General features: G+C 38.1%; 1 protein-coding gene across 1 annotated transcript in view; it reads left to right on the top strand.

Annotated features, from left to right (window-relative positions):
* LOC126458263 (esterase E4-like) overlaps window positions 1-26,126 on the top strand; it is a 49,951-nt gene that overhangs the window by 14,166 nt on the left and 9,659 nt on the right. Inside the window, exons 2-5 of the mRNA XM_050095187.1 lie at window positions 10,611-10,757; window positions 15,290-15,449; window positions 17,469-17,654; window positions 24,483-24,667. Of these exons, the coding sequence (XP_049951144.1) occupies window positions 10,611-10,757; window positions 15,290-15,449; window positions 17,469-17,654; window positions 24,483-24,667 (678 nt within the window). The remainder of the gene's footprint in view (window positions 1-10,610; window positions 10,758-15,289; window positions 15,450-17,468; window positions 17,655-24,482; window positions 24,668-26,126) is intronic.

Raw genomic sequence — 26,126 nt, forward strand, 5'->3', positions numbered from 1 at the left:
AGCGACCCTGACAACCGTTATGTCAGTTCTGCTTTCGTGGAAGTACAGAACGCGACGTAGGATGGCAACCCTTCCAGAACGAGGTGGGTCTTATTTCCCCCCACCGCTCCTCTCCCCTCTTTTGTTTACGGTCGCGGCCGACTGCAATGATATTGTGTACGCATAATAATGATGGATCCAAGTTTCATCAACAATCACAAAATGGCACAAAAAATCTTGTGGGTTGCGATTTAACATCGCCAGAAATGTTGGTCGGATGCGCTTTTGGTCGACTATGAGCAATCGTGGCACTCTCCTCACACACAGTTTCTTCATAGCCAATTCTCCATGTAGGAGCATCCGCTCAGTTGAAATGCTTTAAGTCTCAGTAATCTCATGAATTTGGATTCGACGGTCTTGCATTACCATATCATGGAATTTGTCAATGGTTTTCTCCGTGGTGACCTCAGTTGGATGGCCGGAGCATGCTTTGTCTTCAGTGCTTGACCGACCACGTTTAAATTCGTTAATCCAAAAGTAAATTGTCTTCAGTGTTGGTGCAGAGTCCACGTGAACTTCATCCAGCTTTGTTTTGATTTGTGCGACAGTCCAACGCATCACATGCAAATGTTCAATAACAACACGAAACTCTTTTTTCTCCATCTTCAAATAGTTCAAATGGCTCTAAGCATTACGGGACTTAACACCTGAGGTCATCAGTCCCCTAGACTTAGAACTACTTAAACCTAACTAACCTAAGGACATCACGCACATCCATGCCTGAGGCAGGATTCGAACCTGCGACCGTAGTGGTCGTGCGGTTCCAGACTAAAGTGCTTCGAACTGCTCGGCCACTCCAACTGGCCTCTCTATAGCTCCTTCAAGTTCTACGGAAGTTATCTCTTAATGCCTTAATATACTTCCTCTAGGCTCTGTCCCTTCTTCTCGTAAAAGTGTTTTCCACATCTTCCTCTCCCTGCCTTCATTACTTACCTTATCAGTCCACCTAATTTTCAACATTCTTTTGTAGGATAACAACTCAAACGCTTCGATTCTCTTCTGTTCCAGTTTTCCCACTGCCCATGATACACTACCATACAATACTGTGCTCCAAACGTACATTCTCAGAACTTTCTTAGTCAAATTAAGGCCTGTGTTTGATACCACTGCACTTCTCTTAGCCAGGAATGCCATCTTTGCCTGTACTAGTCTGCTTTTTATGTAATCCCTGCTTCGTACGGCATGGGTTATTTTGCTTCCAAGGTAGCAGGATTCCTTAAATTCCTTTACTTAATGACCATTAATTTTGATCTTAACTTTTTCGCTATTCATTTCTGCTAGTTCTCATTACTTCTGTTTTTGTCCAGTTTACTCTCAGTCCATATCATGAACTCATTCATTCTACTAAACAGATCCTGTAATTCTTCTTCACTTTCACTAAGATTGGCAATGTTATCAGTGTATCTTATCACTGATAAGTTTTTACCCTGCATTATAGTCCCAGTGCCTTCTTTTCTTTCCATCACTGCTTCTTTGATGTATAGATTGTATAGAAGGAGCGAACGACCACAACCCTGTCTTACCTCCTTTGTAATCCGAACACGTCGTTCTTGGTCTCCCATATCCCCCCCCCCCTCCCCCGTCTTGGTTATTTTTCCCCCCTCTTGGTTCTTGTACATATTGTGGACTATATAATCCGTCTTTGTCTATGGCTTACATCTATTTTCCAGAGAATTTAGTATATGTTGTACTATTTTGCATCATCGAAAACTTTTTCTGGGTCGACAAATCCTCTGGACGTGTCTTGATTTTTCTCAGGTCTTGCTACCATTATCAAGTGCGACGGAAGAACCGTCTTTCTGGTGCCTTTACCTTTCCTAAAGCCAAACTGGTCGTCATCCAATATATCCTCAACTTTCTTTTCCATTCTTGTGAATATTGTTATTGAAACTTCCTGACAGATTAAAACTGTGTGCCGGACCGAGACTCGAACTCGGGACCTTTGCCTCTCGCGGGCAAGTGCTCTACTAGCTCAGATGGTACCTCAGATGGTAGAGCACCTGCCCGCGAAAGGCAAAGGTCCCGAGTTCGAGTCTCTGTCCGGCACACAGTTTTAATCTGCCAGGAAGTTTCATATCTGCGCACACTCCGCTGCAGGGTGAAAATTTCATTCTGGAAACATCTCCCAGGCTGTGGCAAAGCCATGCCTTCTTCCAGAAGTGCTAGTTCTGCAAGGTTCGCAGGAGAGCCTCTGTGAAGTTTGAAAGGTAGGAGACGAGGTACTGGCGGAATTAAAGATGCGAGGACGGGTCGTGAGTCGTGCTTGGGTAGCTCAGATAGTAGAGCATTTGCCCGCGAGAGGCAAAGGTCCCGAGTTCGAGTCTCGGTCCGGCACACGGTTTTAATCTGCCAGGAAGTTTCATATCTGCGCACACTCCGCTGCAGGGTGAAAATTTCATTCTGGAAACATCTCCCAGGCTGTGGCAAAGCCATGGCTTCTTCCAGAAGTGCTAGTTCTGTAAGGTTCACAGGAGAGCCTCTGTGAAGTTTGAAAGGTAGGAGACGAGGTACTGGCGGAATTAAAGATGCGAGGACAGGTCGTGAGTCGTGCTTGGGTAGCTCAGATAGTAGAGCACTTGCCCGCGAAAGGCAAAGGTCCCGAGTTCGAGTCTCTGTCCGGCACACAGTTTTAATCTGCCAGGAAGTTTCATATCTGCGCACACTCCGCTGCAGGGTGAAAATTTCATTCTGGAAACATTCTGCAAGGTTCGCAGGAGAGCCTCTGTGAAGTTTGAAAGGTAGGAGACGAGGTACTGGCGGAATTAAAGATGCGAGGACGGGTCGTGAGTCGTGCTTGGGTAGCTCAGATGGTAAAGCACTTGCCCGCGAAAGGCAAAGGTCCCGAGTTCGAGTCTCGGTCCGGTACACAGTTTTAATCTGCCAGGAAGTTTCCTATCAGCGCACACTCTGCTGCAGAGTGAATATTTCATTCTGGGATGTTTTTATTGTCAACAACTTGTTTCTGTACGATACTGCAGTACGTATGTTGTTCAAAATGTCTACGTAATGTTTCTTCAGCCGTCATGAAATGTATTCGCAGTTACGAATATGGACTACCATATACATGCATCCGTATTCGAAGGAACATTACATCGTAATTCGGAATAACATAGGCACTGCAGTATTGCATTTATCCGCCGATGCAGGGTTCTCACTTGTACGGGAATATACATAATCGATGCACAAGTTCAGGTTGTAGACATATGATTGACGATGTACGGAAGTTGGAAGGTCGCCGTGAGTCGTGCGTGCCCGGATAGCCAAATGGTTAGGTGGCCGCTCGCGATAAGTGGTAAATCTGGGTTCGAATCCCTCACAAATTTTCGCTGTCACCATTCCATTATACAGCTGATGGTAGTCCATATTCGCAACTGCGGATACATTTTATGTACTTCTGTTTCAAATGCCTGTTAATCTGATTGTTCGATAGTTCTCGCACTTATCTGGTCTTGCTATCTTCAGGCTTGTGTGTGTGAAATTTTCTCGTAAGTCTGACGGTATATCTCCAGACTTTTGATTCTACGAACCATCTTGAATAGTCGTTTGGTTGTCATTCCCTGATTTTACTTTAGAAATTCTGAAGGAATGTTATCTATGCCTTCCACATTATCTGATCGCAAGTCTTCAAAAGCTCCTTCGAATACTAACTCTAATAATGGATTCTCGAGGTTTTTCATATCGACCCCCAATTCGTTCTTAAATCACGTAATCAGACAGTGCTTTTTCATTTCCATGATCGTAAAGTTTTTTCTCGGCCTGCTTCCTCTTTCATTGTTCAAATCTGCTTTCCCAAAACTTACAGCTGCTGCAGTTGGCGGGTGTTTTCCATCGCAGGTAACAAATGACAAAGAGTCATATTTGGAACGGTAGTTGAATGAACTGTGACTCGCAGTTTTTTGTTCAACCCCAGGCGTGCTACAGAAATCGTCTGCAATAAAACATAGATGGTATCAAGCAGAGTAAAGTGACGACAGGAAGATTACGCCACGGACAGTACCTTATAAAGCCCTGTGTTCTCATAAATAATTTCCGGATGATGAGCGTTTCAACTTCAGTGACACCCGTACTCGTTAGTTTCCGACGGAGATTGCAGTGTTGTGACATTATTACGCTGCATCGGTGAGTTTCCGGCGTCGGAAGTTATGCGGTCAAATCACTACCGCCTAGTGCGGCTAAAACCTGAAAAACTGTCAGATTCTGTCACCTTCCTGTTGACGACGATAACCGCTGCGACAACAAGATAGCATGCTGTTGCTTCCCGCGCCGAAAATAAATTCTTGACACACGCGAAGGTGAAAACCGCCTTCTCCAACCGCTCCGCATATTCTCTTGCAGCGGCAAACACCAGTGGATTCTCGGTTTCAGTGGCAAAAGGCTGACTGTCGGTTTTTGTCTAATTGTTTGTCCAGGAATTAGAAACTCTCTTAGGCGCTGCAAAATCTTGAAAACCTACATCCACATCCTCATTCCTTACGTCACCGTACGGTGCGTTGTATGTCGGAAGTTTCCCAGCGTGTACAAGAATCCCCTGTTTTCCGCAACGCTTCTCCCCCTCCACCTTTCTCCTATTGCGTCAGTAAAGATTCTCGGTGCCCTCCCTCCCCCCCCCCCCCCCCCCCCCCCTCCCTGTGCAAGATCGGATTTCTTAAATTTTACCTATGTGGTCATCATGTGGAACGTTCTAGTCTTCATCAGCCGTTTGACTCAGTAAATGTCACCTCCAGAATTCTCCATACGTTAAAATCTTCATCTGTACAAATAACTCCAGCTTGCTTCAAATTTTCTGTAGAAATGTATTCATAAAGTCTTCAAGAACCTCGTACCCATCATATCACTCAACTTCAAGTGTTCTGTATCTCGCTGTACCAATGTACATAAAAAATGAAAAGGGGATAAAACTTCAAGTGTTCTGTACCTCGCTGTACCAATGTACATAAAAAATGAAAAGGGGATAACACAGTACAGTAATCTGACACTTAGTCCTAAAATTTAAATTATCGAATCGAAAAAATGAAGCTGCGGCTATGCAGTTGGTGTTAGTTCTTCTCAACACATTCATCCTTCAATGCGGCACGTTTTCCCCGATGGTGGTGGCTGGCAAAGACCTTGGTTACACAGAGTGGTCAGAAAGAGACTGAAAAGCTTGTAAGGGTGTTGCAAGGGAGGGGGTGCTGAGAAATAATTGTTAAGAAAGAAATTCGATACTTTGTACCGTTTCCGAGTTACTTAGCACTGAAGTTGGCCAATCAGATCGTCACATGCGCAAATCGCAAATTCAAGTAGCCTACCAGAGACAGTGTCACCAAATTTATTCTTCGTTTGGTTTTCTCAAATCATAGAAACATAGCTTTTGCTCACTTAGCTTAAATTACCGAAAAAGGCTCATTGTAACTGGTGATGAGCATTTTGGACAAGAAGTAACTACGGACCTACAGATGTCTGTGCACCATCGCTCTTCAACACGTGCAGCTGCTTTAGTATGAGCATGCAACGACCTGATTGGCTAACCTCAATACCAAACAACTCGGAAAAGGTGAGGAAAGAGAGAGAAGTCACCTGGTGTCATGTCAGGAGAATACAGAGGCAGAGGCAAAATCTGACAGCTCAAAATGGAGTTTGTATGACTGTGTCCTGTCCAGCATGAGTTGGGGCATTGTTATGGAGCAAAAGCACAAGAACACCGTCTTGGACAGCTTCCTAGGACGCTTTCTTAGTCTTTCCAACCTCCCACTACGTTAATAATATACCCCTCTGATGGTTCGCTCCATCTGTTAAAAACACACCTTGGCAGTTCCAAAAAACCATTCAGCCCCCTCCCCCAAAAAAACCCAAACCACTAAGCTACTAACTGAGTCAAACAAATTATTATGATCATATTAAAATATTTTACTGTTATGATTATCAAAATTCTAGGCATCTGTACTACATTAAATTTACGGGTGATGGCAAATTACATTTTGTGGTGGAGGGACAGTGAGAAACTGTGACCTCCAGAACTGAAGCCTGGACTTCCAGCTGGATCCAGCAACAATCCCCACATCTGGCTACATGTCCTGCTCACTTCGATTTCATTCTCATTACTCTCAATGCTGGCTCTAAGTTTTCACATCCTAACAAAAGATTATATATAATCATTGTTGTAAAACAATAAAACAGTTGTAATACATCTTAAATTTGTTTACCTGTAATATGTTGTATTTAGTTTGAAAAATAAGGGAACAACATAGCTACAACACATTAAATATGGGAAGTAAGGAAACAGTATTACAAATATTTAACAGTGACCACTTTTTGCCAATTTTATTTCCACGTCGATGCCTCTAGTGACAAACTGGCTACAGAATCTGAAGTTCAGATTTATAGTGAGAGTTTAGCAAATATGCTCGAACTATCATTTAGAGGCATTATTTTTGTATGACATAGCACATGAAAAAAAAGGTAGCCAGCAATCTCACGTGGGTTGAGCCTGCAATGTGGTATGAAAGGCCAACACAGTAAGCTCTCAGCCATAGACACTAGCAGTAACAATAATAATAATAATAATAATAATAATAACAACAATAATTTTACTAGTAATTAAGATTTCAGGAAATTAGGACCAGTTATTTAAACTTAAGATACATTGAGACATAAATTAGATTAAATGCTTAGGAGTGTGAAACAATACAAAAAATACTTTTTATTTGAATTGTAGACTCATATGGAAGTGAAATGTGGACAATGTGAGGTTCACAGAAGAAGAGAATAGAAGCATGCTGACCGTTAAATGGATAGATCACGTGTCTAATCAGGAGGTAGCGATCTGAACAGGGGAGAAAAAAACTTATGGTACAAAATCACTAAAAGGAGGGATGAGTTGGTAGGACATTCTGAATCACTAATGAATTGTCAATTTGATACTGGAGCAAACTCTGCGGGATAATTAGAGGGAGACACATCATGAATACAGTAAGCAGACTCAGAAGGATATAGGTTGCAGTAGTTATGCAGAGATGAAGAGGTTTGCACAGAGTAGACTAGTATGAAAAGCTGCATCAAAGCAGTCCTTGGACTGAACAATATAACAGCCACTACAATCTATGGCTAACTTGATAAGTGCCAGAATACAGATCCAAAGGTCTTGGGTTCAGTTTGTGGTTACTCACAGGTTCTTTCTCTGTTATTTATCACTTCTTTCATCTATGCCAATCATCTGCCTATGTGTAAAATGCCAAGATGCTCTGGATTCCATATTAACCTGTAGGCCCCCTTATAACCCCACTAATGGAAATATATTCGATCTAATGGCCAACAAACTAGACCTGACCTCTTTGAGAATGTACCCTTCAAAATTGGTATCAGTGACCATGATACAGCTGTGGTGACATTGATTACTAAAGTACATAGGACAACTAAAACAAGCTGAAAGAATATATGTTCAGTAAACTAGATAAAAAATTAGAGGTGTCATATCTCAATGAGGAAATTGAAACTTTCAGCACAGGCCAGGAAAGTAGAGGAAATATGGTTCAAGCTTAAAAGAATAGTTGACTCCACACAGGATAGGTATGTACCCAGTGAAACAGTCCATAATGGGAGGGAACCTCCATGGTAAACAGCCACTGTAAAGGAACTTCTAAAGAAACAGAGATTACTGCATAATAGGTGTAAAACAACATGTAGGGCTACAGATAGCCAGATGCTGAACGAAACACATTTGGCTGTCAAAAGAGCAATGTGTGATGCCTTCAATGACTAATGTAGCGAAACACTGTCAAATGATCTTTCATAGAACCCAAAGAAACTCTGGTCGTATGTAAAGGCTGTTTGTGTCTGGTCCTTAGTGAATGAGTCAGGAACTGAAATTTATGGTAGCAAAGCAAAAGCTGAAATGCTTAACTCCATTTTCAAATGTTCCTTTACAAAGGAAAACTAAGGAGAATTGTCCCAATTCAATCCTTATACCACTGAAAACATGAATGAAGTAAGTATTGATGTCAGTGGTGTTGAGAAATAGATGAAATCATTAAAAATGAACAAACCACAGGGCCTGACGGAATCCCTGTCAGATTGTATAGTGAATTTTTGGCTGAGTTAGCCCCCCTTCTCACTATAATCTATCGTAGATCCCTCGAACAAAAAGCCATTCCCAGTTCTTGGAGAAAAGCACAGATCACACCTGTCTACGAGAAGGGTAGTGGAAGTGATCCACAAAACTACCATCCAATGTCCTTGACATCAATCTGTTATAGAATCTTAGAACTCAATCTGAGCTTAAACATAATGAAGTATCTTGAACAGAATGACCTCAGTGCCATCCAGCATGGATTCAAAAACCATTGATCATGTGAAATCCAGTAGCACTTTTCTTGCACAAGATTCACAATTTCTTGATTTCCAAGAAGCATTTGACTCAGTACCACACCTATGTTTATTGTAAAAAGTATGATCATATGGGGTATTAAATGAAATTTGAGACCAGATCGAGGACTTTTTGGTAGGGAGGACATAGCATGTAAGTAACTTCAGGTGCCCCAGGGAAGAGTGCTGGGCCTTTGCTGTTCATGTTGTATATTAATGATCTTGCAGACAATGTTAACAGTACCATCAGGCTTTTTGCAGATGATGCAGTTCTCTACAATTAAGTACTATCTGGAAGAAGCTACATAAATGTTCAATCATATCTTGATAAGATTACAAAGTGCTGTAAAGATTGGCAACTAGCTTTAAATCTTCAGAAATGTAAAATTGTCCACTTCACAACACACACAAAAAAAAAGAAAAAAAATGTAGTGTCCTCTGACTATAATATCAATGAGTCACTGTTGGAATTGGCCAACTTCTACAAATACCTGGTTGTAACACTTTGTAAGGATATAAAATGGAGTGATCACATAGGCTCAGTCATGGGTAAAGCAGGTAGTAGACTTCCGTTTATCGGCAAAATACTGGTGAAGTGCAATCAGTCTACAAAGGAGACAGCTTACGAATCACTCATGCAACCCAACCTGGACTACTGCTCAAGTATGTGGGGCCTGAAACAGATAGGACTAACAGGGGGTATTGAACATATGCAGTGAAGAGCAGTGCAAATGGTCACAGGTTTGTTTAATCCATGGGAGAGTATCACAGAGATACTGATAATGAACTTGAAGACTCATGAAGACAGATGTAAACTATTCTGAGAAAGTCTATTAGAGGACAGATTTAAACCATCCTAAAAAAAGTCTACTGACAAATTTCAAAAACCAGCTTTAAATGAAGACTCTATGAATATACTACAATTCGCTATGTGTCGCTCACATAGGAATCATGAGAACAAGATCAGAATAATAACTGCACGCACAGAGGCATTCAGACAATCATTCTTCCCACAGTCCATATGTGAATGGAACGGGAAGAATCCCTAATAACTGGTAAAATGGGATGTATCCTCTGCCGTGCACCTCAAGGTGATTTGCAGAGTATAGATGTAGGCATAGATAACTGGCTGGATGAACTGGTTCAAGGTTTGGAGAAAGGTGAGGGCATACTGCCTCCTGTAGAGATACAGTGTTCAAACCAACCTTCAGGTTGAGGGTGGCTTTACTCAAAACATTTAAGATGCACACAATATTTTTTGATGTTGTGTTTGAAACATTTTCCTAGGCCAGCAAGAATGGCTACACTTGACTGATGCATGCATGGCCACAAGAGGAAATACACTTGCATCATACTGACCAAACCTAAACATCATACACTGATAAATTGAGTTCGTGGAAATTTTCTAGAGTTATGCCCCCTCTCCTCCTCAAAATCGCAGCACCAAAGGTGGCTGCCTAGTGTACATACATGGTGATTGTAATGCTGATTATGATAATGATTAAATCTTCCTCTCCAGTTTGTTCCCTGCTCCATTATCTCTCCATTGCTCACAGTACAACTTTGAATAGTTTTCCTATCACATGTGCTATGCCTTCCCCCTCTTCTCCATTGCAGTGAACAAGAGTGTACCCAGAGAGGGACCTCATCTTAATAGGTTCACAGAAAGAGAATTGGTGGAGGGAATGAAAATTTCTTACACAATAAAACTAAACTATTGAAAAGATGTGTTTATTAATCACCTAACATACTAATTTTACCACTTTATAGTTGGTATGTACTACCAGTAATGTACTCAGCTGTGAGAGTATATTTTACACGAGACAGGTTTGTATTTCCTTTTTGAGATTTTTGTAATACATAGACAGAGCTAGAATGGTTTCTACCTTTCCCTGGGTAGTCTTTGTGGATTTGGGAGGAGAAGACAATTTGAATCATCATGTAGAAATAAATAGCAGTTCAGCTACTTTAACCATTCTGAACTGATAATTAACCCCCACAGACATTCATGATTGTTTACTGGTATATGTGGTAGGCTTAATCGTAAAACAGAACCAGACATCTTCCAAACCTTCCCAATGTTGTCAGAAAAGAAATGGTTATCTAGGAAATTTAAATTTATAGTCACAAACTTGGATAATTAATCTTGAGCAATGGTTGTCTTAACACTAAGATACATTTTAAATAAGTAAGCAAAAATGCAGTTCCTTAATAAAAAGTCAATTTTTCAGCCGCCAGTGCCAGTATCAACCTCTGCCACCTCTTCACGTAGTATTGTGGATGCTACAAAGGATGGAGCATTTTGTCCTTCAATACGAGAACTAAATACTAACGCAACTTCTGAAGACTGTTTGTTTCTCAATGTGTACACAACAAAAGTAAGTGAAATAGTGCCTTTTAAGAAGTGACCTCTGTATCTAAGTATTTGAATCTGAATCATTAGTTAAAAATTTGCTTGTTGCTACATTTTTATTGTTTTGTTTATTCAGATACATATTGTCAAATGATGTGTCCTAATTTAGAGTGGAGCATGCATATAGACATCACTACCTAGATACTGGGGCAACTAGTTTAAGTCGTACTGAAGACATACAAATGGCTGCCAATATAAATATAACTCTTTCTTCCTAGAGATAGGCATCTTCATTGTAGGTAATACAAATATTTTATTCACTGACACGGTAATTTGTTATTTTATGCAGTAAGTAATTCTGCAATATATTAGGTGCATTGTTATTTCTTCATTCAAGTAACTGATAATTCATAAATGAACCAGAATGAGACACCCTTCTGACTTTCAAAGGGTGGAAGTTAATGGCTTTTTAAGTGTTCTTAACAACTTTATTAGCCATCTACATTGTAACATCACAATACTTGTTATGAAATTGATGAAGCATGTGTAATAATGCTTCAGTGATGCATTGCACTTGTTTTTGGTTGGTGCATAAATTCGTAGTATTTTTCTCTAAGTTTAATAAACACAACAGATACACATAACAGAGACTTTAGTCATGAGTAATATATTCTCCTTCACTATTTACAACAGTCTTCCAATGCAGGGAAAACTTTTCAATTCTGTGACTGCAGAAATCATGTCGTTTTGAGCCGAAGAACTCGTCAAGCCTTGTTCAGAGTGCATTTTCAACTGGAAAGGAATTTCCTTGACAGTTGTTCAATAGAGAGTGGAAATGATGAAAATTTGAGGGCACAAAATCAGGGGAATAAGGTGGATGTGGAATGACTTCACCACCCCACTCCTGCATAGTGTTTTTCGTCAGTCTAGCATAATGTGGGCAGTCTTTATTTTGGAATAGCGTCACTTCACATAGTCTTCCTGGTCACTGTTGTTGGATTGCATCTGCAAGATATCTCACTTGTTGGCAATAAATCTTGGCATTGAGCATTATACCTTGGGAAAGCAATTCGTAGTACACCACACCATCACTGTTCCATGAGGTGCATGACCTTATCTCTTGTGGATGCATGCAGGTCTTTGTATGGGCAGTTTCTGCATTATTTTGGCTCAACCATTCCTTTTGTTACCCTATCTTAGCATAAAGACACCATTTCTTCTCACCAGTAATGATACAGAGAAGGAATTGCCAGTGTTGTACATGAGCCAATTCATGATGAGCAAGCAGAGATGCTCATATGGCAATCCACTGATTTGTGTTATATTGGCTTAGACCCTGCAGGAGACATACACCCAAAGTTTGAACCTTCCCCAGTGTATGAAAATGTCACATGATGTTAAAATGATTACAGTTCATTCCATCTGCCAGTTCTTGAGTACACTGACATGGATCATTGTGGATTAATATGCGTAAATGATTGTTGTCAAACACCAGAAGCCTTCCTGAACTTGAAGAGTCACTAATGTCAAAATGCTGTTCCTTAAAATTGAATCATTTTCTCACTATGCTCTGTCAAATGGCATTATCCCCATGCAAGGCAAAAATGTTTCTGGCTGCCTCCTCTGCTGTTGTTACCCCTCTACTGGACTCAACCAGAAGAATATGTCAAAAATATTCTGATTTCTCTTCTTGGCATACCATTTCCTAGCATTCACGGCTCCACTCACTATGCTGAAATGGCAAAATAACAATATGTGAACTAAAACTGCTATAGTGAATTATAAATTAGACAATCAGTTAATAAACCCATAGCAAACAAAATACCAACACCCAAAACAAAAATGCTACAAACTTATACGCCAACCTAATAACTTATAAAATTACAGAGCTGAAGATGGCTAGACCTAGGTAACCACCTAATGATATAAGATACTGCAGTCTAAGTGATTAATAAACTTATTGGGAAAAAATATGTTTTTCATCACAGTCCTAGCGAACTGGATAAACTTATCATTTGCTACCAAATGACAATCTATTAATATCACAGCCAATAATGTCTTAGCATGACACAAATGCTGCTGTGAATACGTATATAGGCCAGTTAGGACTGTAACGGTGTAATGTTCTTCAGTGACTCATTCATTGTCTTGTTTCTAACAGTGAGTCAATAGCGTGAATCATATCAACTTGTGTATGGAACTGCCTGTCTCCTACTACCCTATCACTGAATGTTGAGGTGTTAAGCTCTACCCATTCTTTCCTTTTTCTGCAAGTAAATCCTTTGGTACAGATGTAATTAGCAAAGGTATTAACTTCTAGGATGACAACAGTCTGAGACAACTTGATCGTTCAGGTCTAGTTTGATGAACATCTGGCAAAATATCATTACATCTCCAGACTGATACTTAATCGCTAGCAGACATTTGTTGTAGATTTTGTAGCAGAAAAACTTCCACACATATTCTGCACTACCACTATTGATAACACTGAAGGCTATGCTGCAGCATTCCATGAGAAACAGTCTACACTATTTGTGGTAAAAACACATGAGTGGGACTAACATTAGTGCTGTTTTGACCTTTTTTATTCAACTTTAATAATTATTTTTACAATCTGCTCTGCAGAATTTAAAGGTAGAAATACTATGTTTCCAGAGGACACACTAAACAGATATAGGGAGCTTGTTTTTACACCAGACAAATTTCTTGTAAAAGTCATTTTATTTTTCTAAAACTTAAAGAAATTAAATGTTAACAGAATGCATTTAGTTACAAAAATTGAAAGAGATCAACAGCCTTTATGGCAGACATGATAACCTGGTGTGTGATGTTTCAGTCTTTTATTGCAATTTTTTTTTAAATTAAGAAACTGTAATTACAGTCTCTTACTATAATCAGTTTTTGTCCAATGCAATTTAATAGTACATGTATGATTCATATTTATGAAAGCTATTACTTCAGTTATGAAGTCATTTTAATCTATGAAATATTAGAGTCATTAGTATTATCACACAAGATAGGAAAACATAGAACTAATCATACATGAAGAAAACTGTACTTATGCAAATAACTGTCTTTAGTAATAAATATACTACATGTACTGAGAGAGAGCAAGTAGAGAACAGCTTCAACCACACCAATCATGGACGTTACTGCTGAAGACCTTCTCATGCTACACATGCACGAGGATCAGAAAGTAGAGCACAATAAATTTTTTCTCCTCTGGTACTGCAAATGGAATGTTGAAATTTCATGATGATATAGTTTGAAGTCTGTGCTATAAAGGGTATTTTGTTTTCAAGTGGAGCACTAGCAAGAGAAACCTGAACTACAAAATAAACAAGAATGCATGTTGCTGTCGTCAACTTGTGAAGAGCAGCAAAGTGTAATTCGATATTTGTGGGCCAAAGGGAATAAACCAAGTGAAATTCATAAGGACATGTGTGGAATGTATAGGGGCAACTGGATGAACCATAGCAATGTCTCCAGGTGATGTGCATTCTTCCAAGAAGGGCATGTGAACTTTAGTGATTTGTCACACTTCGAGTGGCCAGTAACAGCTGCTACCCCAGAGAATGTTGGAGCCATTGAGGCAGTAATTTTGAATGAATGCTGTGTACAAATCTAAACATTATCACAGCAGTTCAATATTTTCTATGGTGTGGTGTATGATATTGTTCATGACACACTGAAATTTTGTAAAGTTTGTGCTTACTGGGTGCCTAAGAATCTGAAAGACAACCACAAGGGACAGCAAATGATGACAAGCTTGGAACACTTAAAGTGTTACACCCTAGAACGGCATGACTTTCTGAAAGGAATCGTCACTGGTGTTGACTCGTGGGCGTACCACTACCATGCCCAAAGCCAAAGAGGCTTCTATGGAGTGAAAACTTGCTGGTTTCCTAGTATACACAAAATTCAGATTGACTTAGTCTGCTAGGAAAGCGCTTGTGACAGAGTTCTGGGATATGCACATTGTATTACTGGTGGACTTTGCTGAACACAGGACCACTGTGAATACTGCAGCCTGCATTAAAACTTTGGTTAAGTTGCGTTGTGTCCTTTGTGACAAATGTCACAACATTAATACTGATGGTGTCATACTTCTTCATAACAATGCTTGCCCCCATGTTTCTGCTCCTGTTTGTGAGAAAGTTGCCCGATTTGGGTGAGAAGTGCTCCAGCATCCACCATGCAGTCTGGACCTTGCACTGTTGGACTTTCGTTTGTTTGGTCCCAATACTTTGTGACAGATGTGTAAGTGAAATCAGCAGCCCACAGATGGCTATACTCCAACCAGACTTCTACAAACGAGCATATTGAAACTGGTACCACAGTGGGAGAAATGTGTTGAGAACATTGGTGACTTTGTAGAAAAGTAGGTGAAAGATGTAAGGTCGTTTATGATTTCTTTTTTTTTGTTACCCATTAAACTTTTTGGTAATAAAAATATTGTACATTACTTCCCAATCTTTGCTCACACTTAGAATTATTATTGATCTACAGTGTATACTTAGAGAATCATACAGTTTGACATTTGTTTTCTGATGACAGTTGCCAGACAGAAGAGGAAACCCAAGGAGGCCAGTGATGATCTTCCTTCATCCTGGTGCTCTTTACCTTTTTAGAGGATCTAGTGACTTGTTTGGTCCCCAGTATTTGTTGGATGAGGACATAGTTCTGGTGACTCTCAACTACAGGCTTGGAGCTTTAGGTATGTTGGCCCAAAACAGCAAATGAATGCACTTATACACAAATGTACACAAATGATTCCTTACATGTAAGTGCAAGTGTGCATACATACAAACACACATACAAACATATGTACATACATACATATGTGCAAAGTCTTCCTTTATTTCACACACCAACACCTCTCGTTGAAAGTAACTCATTGAACATGAGATGGAAATCTGATTTTGGTGCATTTTAATTGTTTTTTTGCATATTAACATAATTTGTGCTGATTATATGATGTATCATAAGCCACTAAGTAATATTTTGTTTATAGGTATGAATTTTGCTCTACAGAACAAACTTTTTTAATTGTTATTTCAATTCCTGAGAAATGGTGGGCTTACAGCTTATGAAACAACTATCCAGCCAAAAGAGTTTTTAAATACATAAAGAACTGATGACAATGAACACAACAACAATAATCAATTATTGGTAATATAATATAAACAGATAGACAAAAAATCTACTCACCAAGCAATGGCAGGGGAACACAAACACAAAATGATTTAAATTTTTGCAAACTTTCGGAGCCAGTGGCTCCACTGTCTGGCAGAGGAGCCAAAGGGGAAGGAAAATGGGTGAAGGAAAAGGACTGGAGAGGTTCAGGGAAAGGGGTAAGTTCAGAAGTCACCCAAACACTAGGTCAGTGGAGACTTACCAGACAGGATGAGAAGGAATGACTGATTCAGGTGAAAGGGTATCGATGGTAAGATTCACTGATGAAAGTGAGGAAGAATTACAGGACTTGCTGAATGGTATGAACAATCTAGAATGCACAAAATATGGATGGAGAATAAACAAAAGGAAACTGAAAGGATTGAAAATTAGCAGAAGTAGGATTAGTGATGAATTTAACATCAGACTTAGGGATCACATAGTAAATGACGTGGAGTACTGCTACCTTAGAAGCAAAATAAGGCTCTACAGATTCAGCAAGAAGGATATTAGAGCAAAGTAAAATAGGCAACGAGTGCATTTCTTACTAAAATAAGTCTAATAGTATGAAACATAGGCCTTAATTTGAGAATTAAAGAAAGAATTCTGTTAATTCAGTGGACTGATAAGATAATAATTAGGGAGGTCCTCTGCAAAATTGGTGGTGAACAGAACATGTGGAAAACACTGAATAGTAGATGGGACAACATGCTAGGACATGTGTTAAGACATCAGGGATGTAAGAGAAGAGAAAGGTTGGAATATATCACAGAAATTATTTATACCACTGAGTGTAAGTGATACTCTGAAATTAAGAGAATGGCACAGGAGAGGTCTGTGAACAATACAAAGCAACCACGTATTCCAGAATAATTTCTCATCTGTCAAGCTCTTACCTGAGGAATAAAACTAAACAGAAAAATGAGAACAGAAATTAGAGGATCAATTCATTTTTTAAAATTTTATACAGAGAGGAGAATTATAATTGTTTTTATGATAAATCATGAAATATTTTTGTGATCTTAGGAGTCCCTTTAGTAGCTGTAGATATTTTACCTTCTTATCTCTCTATTTGTTAAAACTGTGAATGATTAGTGTGTAGTCATATACAGATATTAGGGCATTGTAAGTATAACTTTTATGAATATGGTAACACAAAAACCATTATAACACTGTAAAAAATAGAAACAGTAAAGACAAAATTAGTCACAAAGGCATTTCAGTAGTCCTTTTAGCTGTGCTCCATATGCTATTGGAACAGGAAGAAAACCTAACATGTGATATCATGCTAAATGCCTCTACCCTGCACTTTACAGGGGTGTGCAGAGCACATGTGTAGGTAAATAAGTAGCTGTAGATGTTCTGGATATGTACCCTGCTGCTATTATTGCCTCCAATCTGATGATCCAGAAGATAAAAATATTAATTTAAATACTGTGAAATTTGTTACACTAAAACATACAACATAACCTATGCATTGTCAGACAATAAACCATATTTTTATTTATGCTATGCAGCTTCAGTTATAAAATGTAAACCTGTACATTTGGTTATGTCACAGGATTCCTGAGCACCGGAGATTCAGTTCTTCCTGGAAATAATGGATTCAAGGATCAAGTGATGGCTTTTCGATGGGTGCAGCAAAACATTGCTTTATTTGGAGGTGACCCAGGCAGTGTAACTATTGCTGGCTATAGTGCTGGGTCCATCAGTGTGTATTTGCATATGCTGTCTCCAATGTCCAGAGGTATGTCAAAGTTTCACACTAATATCCACCTAAAGTACAGTGTGACTGGAAATTGTGCAGGTAATATAAACAGTATTATGAAAAGGTTAGGTTGCTACTCACCGTAAAGATTATACATTGAATTGCAGACAGACATCATAAGAAGACTGTTCCACATTTAGCTTTTGGTCACATTTAGCTTTTTGTCACACCAAAAGCTAAATGTGTACCGTCACTTGGGGTGATTTGGAACTACTGGGGTGAAATGGAACATGGTATCCGTTACAACAAATCATCTTTGCTGTGGAGTGATACTTTGGTGTAACTAATGGAAGCCACCCTCTAGAGTCACCACAGATATTAGTTGTTCCAGTGATATAAAAATTGTATGTGTCAAAGAGGTATGTGATTTTAAAAAAAATAATATATGTAAGTGTAAACTTTAGCTTTTTTCTAAAACTCTGGAAACAAACTGTTGCACAGCTACTCTGGTAATAATAATACAGTTCTCTGAGATTGGAACGTGGAGGACAATTACCAGTGATGATGATTGAAAAGTTAGGTTAGGTTTGGTTATGTTATTCATTAGCTGCAGGCATAAAGGTAGAAAATCATATTTTTTCAGGGTGAATTGGAACATGCCATGGGTATACAAAAAGAAGATTGGGCCAGCTGGCTACCAATTACAGCGAGACAAGCCTGCAGAAAGCTGTCAGTGATGTCAAGGCATGTAAATTATTACTCATGAATGCATCCAAAAAATATGGTTTACCACCTAGTACACTTTCAAGGAAATTAAATAACAAAAATCCTTTGAAAATAGGTCGACAAACTGTTTTGAGCTTAGAAGAAGAGAAGACATTAGTCAGTGGATTATTTAAATGTGTAGAATGGGGTCAGCCATTAATGACAAGTGAGATAAGGGATATCGTAAAGAGCTACTTGGACCGAAGGGGAAGAGTGGAAAAGAGGTTTGAAGACAATAGGCCTGGATATGAGTGGGTGAAAAATCTGCTTTCACGTCACCACAATCTTACTGTCCGTTTGAGCAAAAATGTAAAGAGAGCTAGAGCTCAAGTGAACAGAGATGTCATAGCAAGTTATTTCAAAAATTTGGAGGAGACTGTAAGAGGTGTTCCACCTAGCCACATGGACAACTATGGTGAGACCAACTTCTCCGATGATCCTGGTGCTATTAGAGTGTTTGTCAAGAGGGGATGTGAGCATCCTCATAGAATCATAGACTCATCCAAAACAAGCACATCTGTAATGATAGCTGCTGCAGGAGATGGACATCTTCTGCACCCTTATGTAGTTTACAAGGCCACTCATCTGTATCCAACCTAGTCGGAAGGTGGAGTGAATGGTACAGCCTACAACATAAACCAAAGTGGATGGTTTGACCTCAGTATATTTGAAGATTGGTTTCAGACAGTAGCTTTACCGTATCTTAGAAGGCTTGAGGGGGTCAAAGTTCTGACAGGAGACAATCTCTCAAGCCACATTTCCTGGTCTCCCAATGTGAGAAGGAGAATATTAAGTTCGTGTTGCTCCCGCCAAATGCAACACACATCTGTGAGCCTCTAGACGTGGCATTCTTTCGCCCAATGAAGATAGCTTGGCGAAAAGCTTTGACTGATTGGAAGAAAGGCAATAGGGGTGTTCTTCCAAAAAGCGACTTCCCTAAGACGTTGAAGGCGACATTTCGCTACATGGGTGAGAAAATTAGAGACAATGTTATTGCAGGATTTTGTGCTTCTGGTATCATACCTTTCAATCCAGGAAAATTTCTCTCTCTCTTACCTTTTAGTAGTTTGGAAAATGAAACAGGTGACCAAATGATGGTATGGTCTGAAGCCTTTGTGGAACACTTGAAAGATGTTCGTTATGGATCTGTTAATTTCCAACCCAAAAAAGCTCGTGGTAGAAAACTGGAAGTTCTCCCTGGGAAAAGTGTCACGTCACAGACAGAAATTTCAGAAGATATTGGAGAAGACAGCAAGGAGAAGGAAGCTGATGATCCCAAAGTTTTGGAGCAAGAAACTATAATATCTGAGAAAACAACTGAAGAGGAATATGGATCTGGACCTTATGAGGCACCTCCAATGACATCGGCCAAAAACGATTTTGTCTTGGTTAAGTTTCCTGTTACAGACTCTAATCATTCAAAATTATACGTAGGAAGGATTGAGGCTATGGAGCTGCATGACGACATTCAAGTTATTTTCATGAGGAAGAAAATTAGTGAGAAACAAGAATACATTTGTGCCTGATGTTGTAGACATGTGTGTGGTGTCAAAAGCACAAGTTGTGATGAAGGTGCAAGGAGCTGATTTCCGAAGAGGTAGAATGATATTTAAAACTCTTGAAGGCATTGACATCATGTAATTTAAAGTGTTGTATTAAGTAATGAATGATATGGTTTGTTTTTTGTAAAATAATTTTCTTAGAAAAGCGTTTGTAAGCTCAGAGATTTAATGGTTAATAAAGCTGGTCACTAATATAAAAAATATTAATTGGCAATAATTAATACAAAGTTGAGGTAGTATAAATGCATTTTTCTTAGTAAAATGCTTGTTAGATGTGTTTCACATGTTCCAGTTCACCTCATCACATGTTTCAAATGCAACTACTGTTCAAAACATGCAGTATTCCAAATCACCCCAAGTCTTGGGGCGATTTGGAACACAATTCAGATCAAAATTTGAAGCAGGGTTATGGTACAGCATTTTCATTCATGTAACACATTGCCGTAGGAAGGACTAGAGATGCTGTATTTAAAATTTCAGAATTATAGTACAATATTTTGATATTAATTTTCAGTAAAAATTTCACTTTCTGTACCAATTCACCCCAAGTTACGGTAACAGTTTTTCATTGTGGCTGTCTGGAACTGAACATTTCATCTTTATGGTGAGCAGTAATCTATCTTTTTCATTGTACTTCACTGTTAACATAACTTTTTTTATATATACAATGAAAAATAAAACTCAAATTGACAAGAACTGTTAGGCAAGAGACTGCCATACTAGATGAACTTTTTTAAAGAGAGATCTTATTTTTACATGGTTTACAATTGTTTGGTTTATGCATGTGAAAAATTATAACAATGTGCTAGCAGATTTAAGTTGGAACTGAAATGTTATTTATATTCAGGAACATTGTAAAATTATACTGAGCAAGGTGACAGTGATAAGAAACTGGACTAATATTTAGAAGGTGTGGTGGTTCAATTGCCTGTCCAGCTATGCAAATCTAGATTTTCCCTAAATTCCAGATTGGTTCCTTCAAAAAGGACATAGTCAGTTTCCTCCCCCGCAATTCCCTATTATGAATATGTGACTGATCTCTAATGAAGTCGCCATCAATGTAGCAGTAAATCCTAATCTTCTTTTATTGAAAAGTCATAACATGTTAAGCTCCTGTTTGTAAATTATGTCAGATTTTCCGACATCAAATGGCAGATGCTTGTTTAAGACAGTTGCATGCTGACACAAACAGTCATGTGCCTGCACGCACGCACGCATGCAGACGCACGTGCGTGCAGGCACACACACACACACACACACACACACACACACACACACACACACACACACACAGCTGACTATCTGCTGCAGAAGGAGGCTGCTTCTTTTTCTGGGGTTTCCTAAACTAGATTTGGAATCTTTAGACATTAAAAGCAGAAGTGTTGTCATTGACAGGCATACACAAAAAAGAAAGAAGACTTGCCAGCTTTTGGAATGAATCTTTTCTCGAGCTAGAGTACAAATACATAACACATACACACACATAGTGTGTTTTATGCAGGTTTGTGATCAACAACACTGGCATAGCTCTGTGTGTGTGTGTTTTGTGTGGGTATTTGTGCTCTAGCACAAGAATGGATTCATTCCAAAAGCCTTCAAGTTTTCTTTTTTTTTTTTTTTTGTGTGCCTGTTGATGATTTTATGATCCTACTTTTCAGTTAGTGGTCTCCTTTACTCCTTAAGTATTTACATTATACCAGAACTTTCCATTTTGATTAGTTTTGGAGTCTGCAAGAAATATTCAACTTCAGCATTACAACTACTTGAGGAATTGTATAATGATTACATTCTCAATATGTCACATGAAATTATAGTCATTTTTGGTTTTTATTTGTACCATATACTATCACTGCATTGTACTTCAACTGAGAGAGATAGGTACCTGATTTGGGTCTATGTGTTATTTGAGTATGCAAGCAATAATATGGAATATTTTTATTAGCACTGGTTCTCTTTTTCAACGATATGAAAATATTCCAATAGATAATTAATATATCCCAGTCATTTACCATGGTATTGGAGAGTTGTGAAATAATGTAAATGATTTAAGAAGTGAAAGTATCAACTTACTGATTAATACTATTCAGTGAGTTGTTATCTTTACTCTTCAAATTAATTAATTATTTTTCTGTGAGGAACATACACTGTATTGATTGTATCTGAGAAGCTAAAATTGTGTTCTAGACTGAAACCTGGATAATGCCTCACAGAACAACACAAAGCTGTATAATTTGAAAGAATGGAGGAGAGCCAGTGGCAAGTTGGAGTTTAGTCATCACTGTTAAGACAGATAAACACACTGTAAAATTACGGTTTTGAACGTGGCTATCTCTCAGCAACTGTACACAAGTTTCAATGGAGAAATAAAACAGCCAACTGGTTTCAACAAAATTTTAATTCATTGACCTAGGTTTTGACACCTGTAAGGATGTCTTTGTCAGAATGAAATTTGAACAACTGTTAAGTTACAAATGCAATAGTCAACATTACAAGCGTTTGGTACGTTTAACTTGTAATGAACAACATCAGACTTTGATGTTCTTCATTACAGGGTATACGTACAAAATGCTGGAACATTTTTCATTTTTGATTTGAGCATGTCTGCTTATAATTTTGACTATTTCCTGCTCACAATGTAACTTTATGTGTGTTAAAATACCATTCAGATGAAGACATACTTAGAGGTGTCAAAACCTAGGTCTATGTATTAAAAATTATTTGCAGCTGGTTGGCTGTACTATTTCCCCATTGACACTGTAAAATGATTTCTGAAGGAGAAAGTACCTTGGAACCTTTTAAATAGAAATATATGATTATAATAATAAGCTGGAAATCTTATGCAGTTAACTAATGAATATTTTCATAAAAGCAAAAGTTATAATGTAGATCACTAAAAAGGGTGATGTTACAGAAATACTTCCTGAATTGTTTAAAATATTTTAATCCTGCACTTCAACAAATATTATAGGATAAAAAGTAATGGACATAAAAGGATGTTTTTAAAGTTATATCTATAATATCCATCAATTCCCTTCTACTGAAATCAGATGAATTAATTAGAAACCAGACACATGACTGCCTGAGAGACATGTAACCTATACCACTGTATATGGTGCAAGATACCAAGTGGCAAACTCGGCTATCTCTGGGGCTAAATGCAAGCAGAAGATTCCTTGCTAATGTGATAATGTAGAACTCTGAAAGGAAAAGTCTAGCACAATTTTTGCATGTTAGTAAATTATTAGAATGCAAAGATTTTAAAGGTGACATTTAAAACTGTTATATGAATTGTTCCATAAAATTTCGGGTTAACTGCCAGATGTCAGTAACTTGCTGCTTGAAATTTTATGGAAAAAAAATTGGTATACTTGATGTCATATGACATTTTCCTTTGCTACAGATCATTTTAGTTGTTATGTCATACATAGTTGTGTTAATCAGTTTGACTAAAATATTCTACTCACTCTGGGTTAGCATACATAAATGACATTTTAATATTCTGACCTAATCATGTTCTAAACTTCATTATTTGATTAGTGCTAGAATTTTGACAATTAAGTATATGTCACATTTCACAATAAAGGTTTTCATAAATGTAAAAGCACACATTAGGTAACCTTTTCCTTTTACTAGCCTTTATTCACTAATGAGTGGATCAGTGATGATTGTCCAAAACCTAATACACTGAAACCACTGCAGGTCAAACAAAAATATTTACTGTCATGCTATTCTTATGCAGTATTTTAACCACAAACATTGTAAATAATTTTAATAATCCTTAGAGCATTACTTGTTGCTTCTATGAATACCATACAGTTTCCACTCTACTTTGTTTCATAGTTCTATATATGGTCTAAGATGGAGTTTATTTACACCAATACTTCAAAGTTATATAAATGGACATATTTCATATAGTTTATGTGAATGTATTTTCAGTTAATAACATGATATAATTAACCCACATTGCATTGTATTACTCAGTAATTCAAGTACATTTTTAAATATTTCTTATCAGGTCTTACTTTTTAGAAAGCAATATGAGCATTAGTAATTGTTATACTTTGACGTATATGGTATTCTCTTTAAATTAAATTATTTTCCAAATTTTTACATAGTAGATGGAATCAAACACATTTCTATAATTAGGATAGATATTACTTTAACCCAATATAGGTCAATGTTTCAGCAAGTGAAGTCAAAATTTTCCTTTATAAAGCCAACTGCACCATAGGAATCAGTTAAAGATGAATTTCTATCTGAATAATAACAAAGTGGAAAACATTCCTTTTGAAATAAATTTGTAATTTAATAGATGATTGTTGTCCAAAAACAAATTTCATCAAGCAGAAAATATAGGGATGTTACCAGAGCAATTGCAGAACCTATATTTTAACCTACTCTGAATATGAATCCTTATTGACTGTCCTTGATTATACAGGCTTGCAGTTCACTGTGTGAGAAGTGTAAAATTGTGGTTTCTAAAATGAAAACCATTGGCTGCAGGTAGCAACTATCTACATACTTCTTGTTTTTCCCCCAGGCCTTTTCCACCGAGGTATGGCAATGAGTGGTGCTGATTTGACAAAAGGCATTACTGACCCACTGGGGCAAGCCAGACTGCAAGCAAGGTTGGTGAACTGCACTGATACAACTTCAGAAGAGATTATTAACTGCCTGAAAGGAAAGGATGCTTTTGAAATTGCAGAATCAGCAGCAATTTTATACGTGAGCACTTTATTACTTGTTGTTTCGATAAAAATGCATAAGAAAAAGTTGGTGGCAGTTATTTGTTAATATCAATTAACAGATAAAGTACTCCAGATTGCAGAGGATTATGCCACCTGCTTTTTATATAATACATGTAGTACAATTTTATTTGTAGCTCTTATTTCCTCAGCAACTGTAGTATATTTATCAGAATAAAATTCAGTCATCAGTTACAGAGATATTTTTATTTTGCTTTACCAGTTTCAACAGTTTAATATGTCACCTTCAGACGCTTACAAAATTATGGATATTATAAATCATTAGGACTTGGCCATACATTTATGTAAAGTATAAGAAATGTATTATCAAAACTTACTTAGTATTTCGTTTGACTGATGTCTAGTGTACTATATGTAACTTCTTTACAAACTATAGTTAGTATTTTTTATATGTTCATTACTGCTAGCACAACAGTGTGTCTGTGGAGATAAGTGTGATTCATTTAGTGTAAATTATCAATCGGTCCAGTGCTAATAATAATCACATCCAATATGTACATTTTTGGACATGTCATGTCATTATGCTTCTGTGAAGAAGATAGCGACATATGCTAAACCAATAGCAGTGGGGCTTTTTCCTCACTCCTCATGGCTCCAGGTCCATTTATCCTTCTGTCGATGAGGCAAAAGTCTTTACTCTACCTACAGTTTGGCCCATAGCATTGTCATGGGCGCAGGATACAGACTTTACTTTTTCTGTACTCAGTGTATACCCTGTCCTGCATATGAGGGCTGCTTCAAAAGAGATGCAGTGTTTTTTAAACATCCAATTTATATTCCATGCCTTTGATATTTTTACAGTATGTTGATATACAATTCAGAGACCAAGTGTCATTTTTTCATATAATCTCCATCCCTGTCAACTTCTTATGCCATCATGGAACTAAGGTTTGTACACCTGCACAGCAGAACTCAGGACCAACACTTCTGAGCCACTGTTTATCGGCCTTCATGAGGGCATCATCATCTTCAAATCTCATTCTGTAAAGGACTCCTTCCATTTAACAAAGAGGTAGCAATCACATGGTACCAGATCAGGGCTGTGGAATGGTTGTTTCAATGTCACCCACTCAAGCTTTGTGATCTCAGCTGTGGTTTGCTCCCTGATGTTTGACCAGACACTATTATGCAACAGAAAACATTGTATTTCTTCTGACATTGTCAAACACATTATATTTGAACTTATAGTTTTTCAAGGGTTGCCACATATGTGCCAGAACTGATAGCAGTTCTCTGTAGCAAGATGTCCACAAGCAACATTTATTCTGAATCAACAAACACAGTAGCCATTACTTTTTCTGCTGATGGTGCAGTTTGGAATTTCTTCTTCTTCAGTGTGTTTGTATGATGCTATTCCATTGATTGCCATTTTGTTACCAGTACACAGTGATGCAACCACATTTCATATCCCATCACAA

This window comes from Schistocerca serialis, chromosome 2 (assembly GCF_023864345.2).
Source record: "Schistocerca serialis cubense isolate TAMUIC-IGC-003099 chromosome 2, iqSchSeri2.2, whole genome shotgun sequence".
In the NCBI taxonomy this organism is placed as follows: domain Eukaryota; kingdom Metazoa; phylum Arthropoda; class Insecta; order Orthoptera; family Acrididae; genus Schistocerca; species Schistocerca serialis.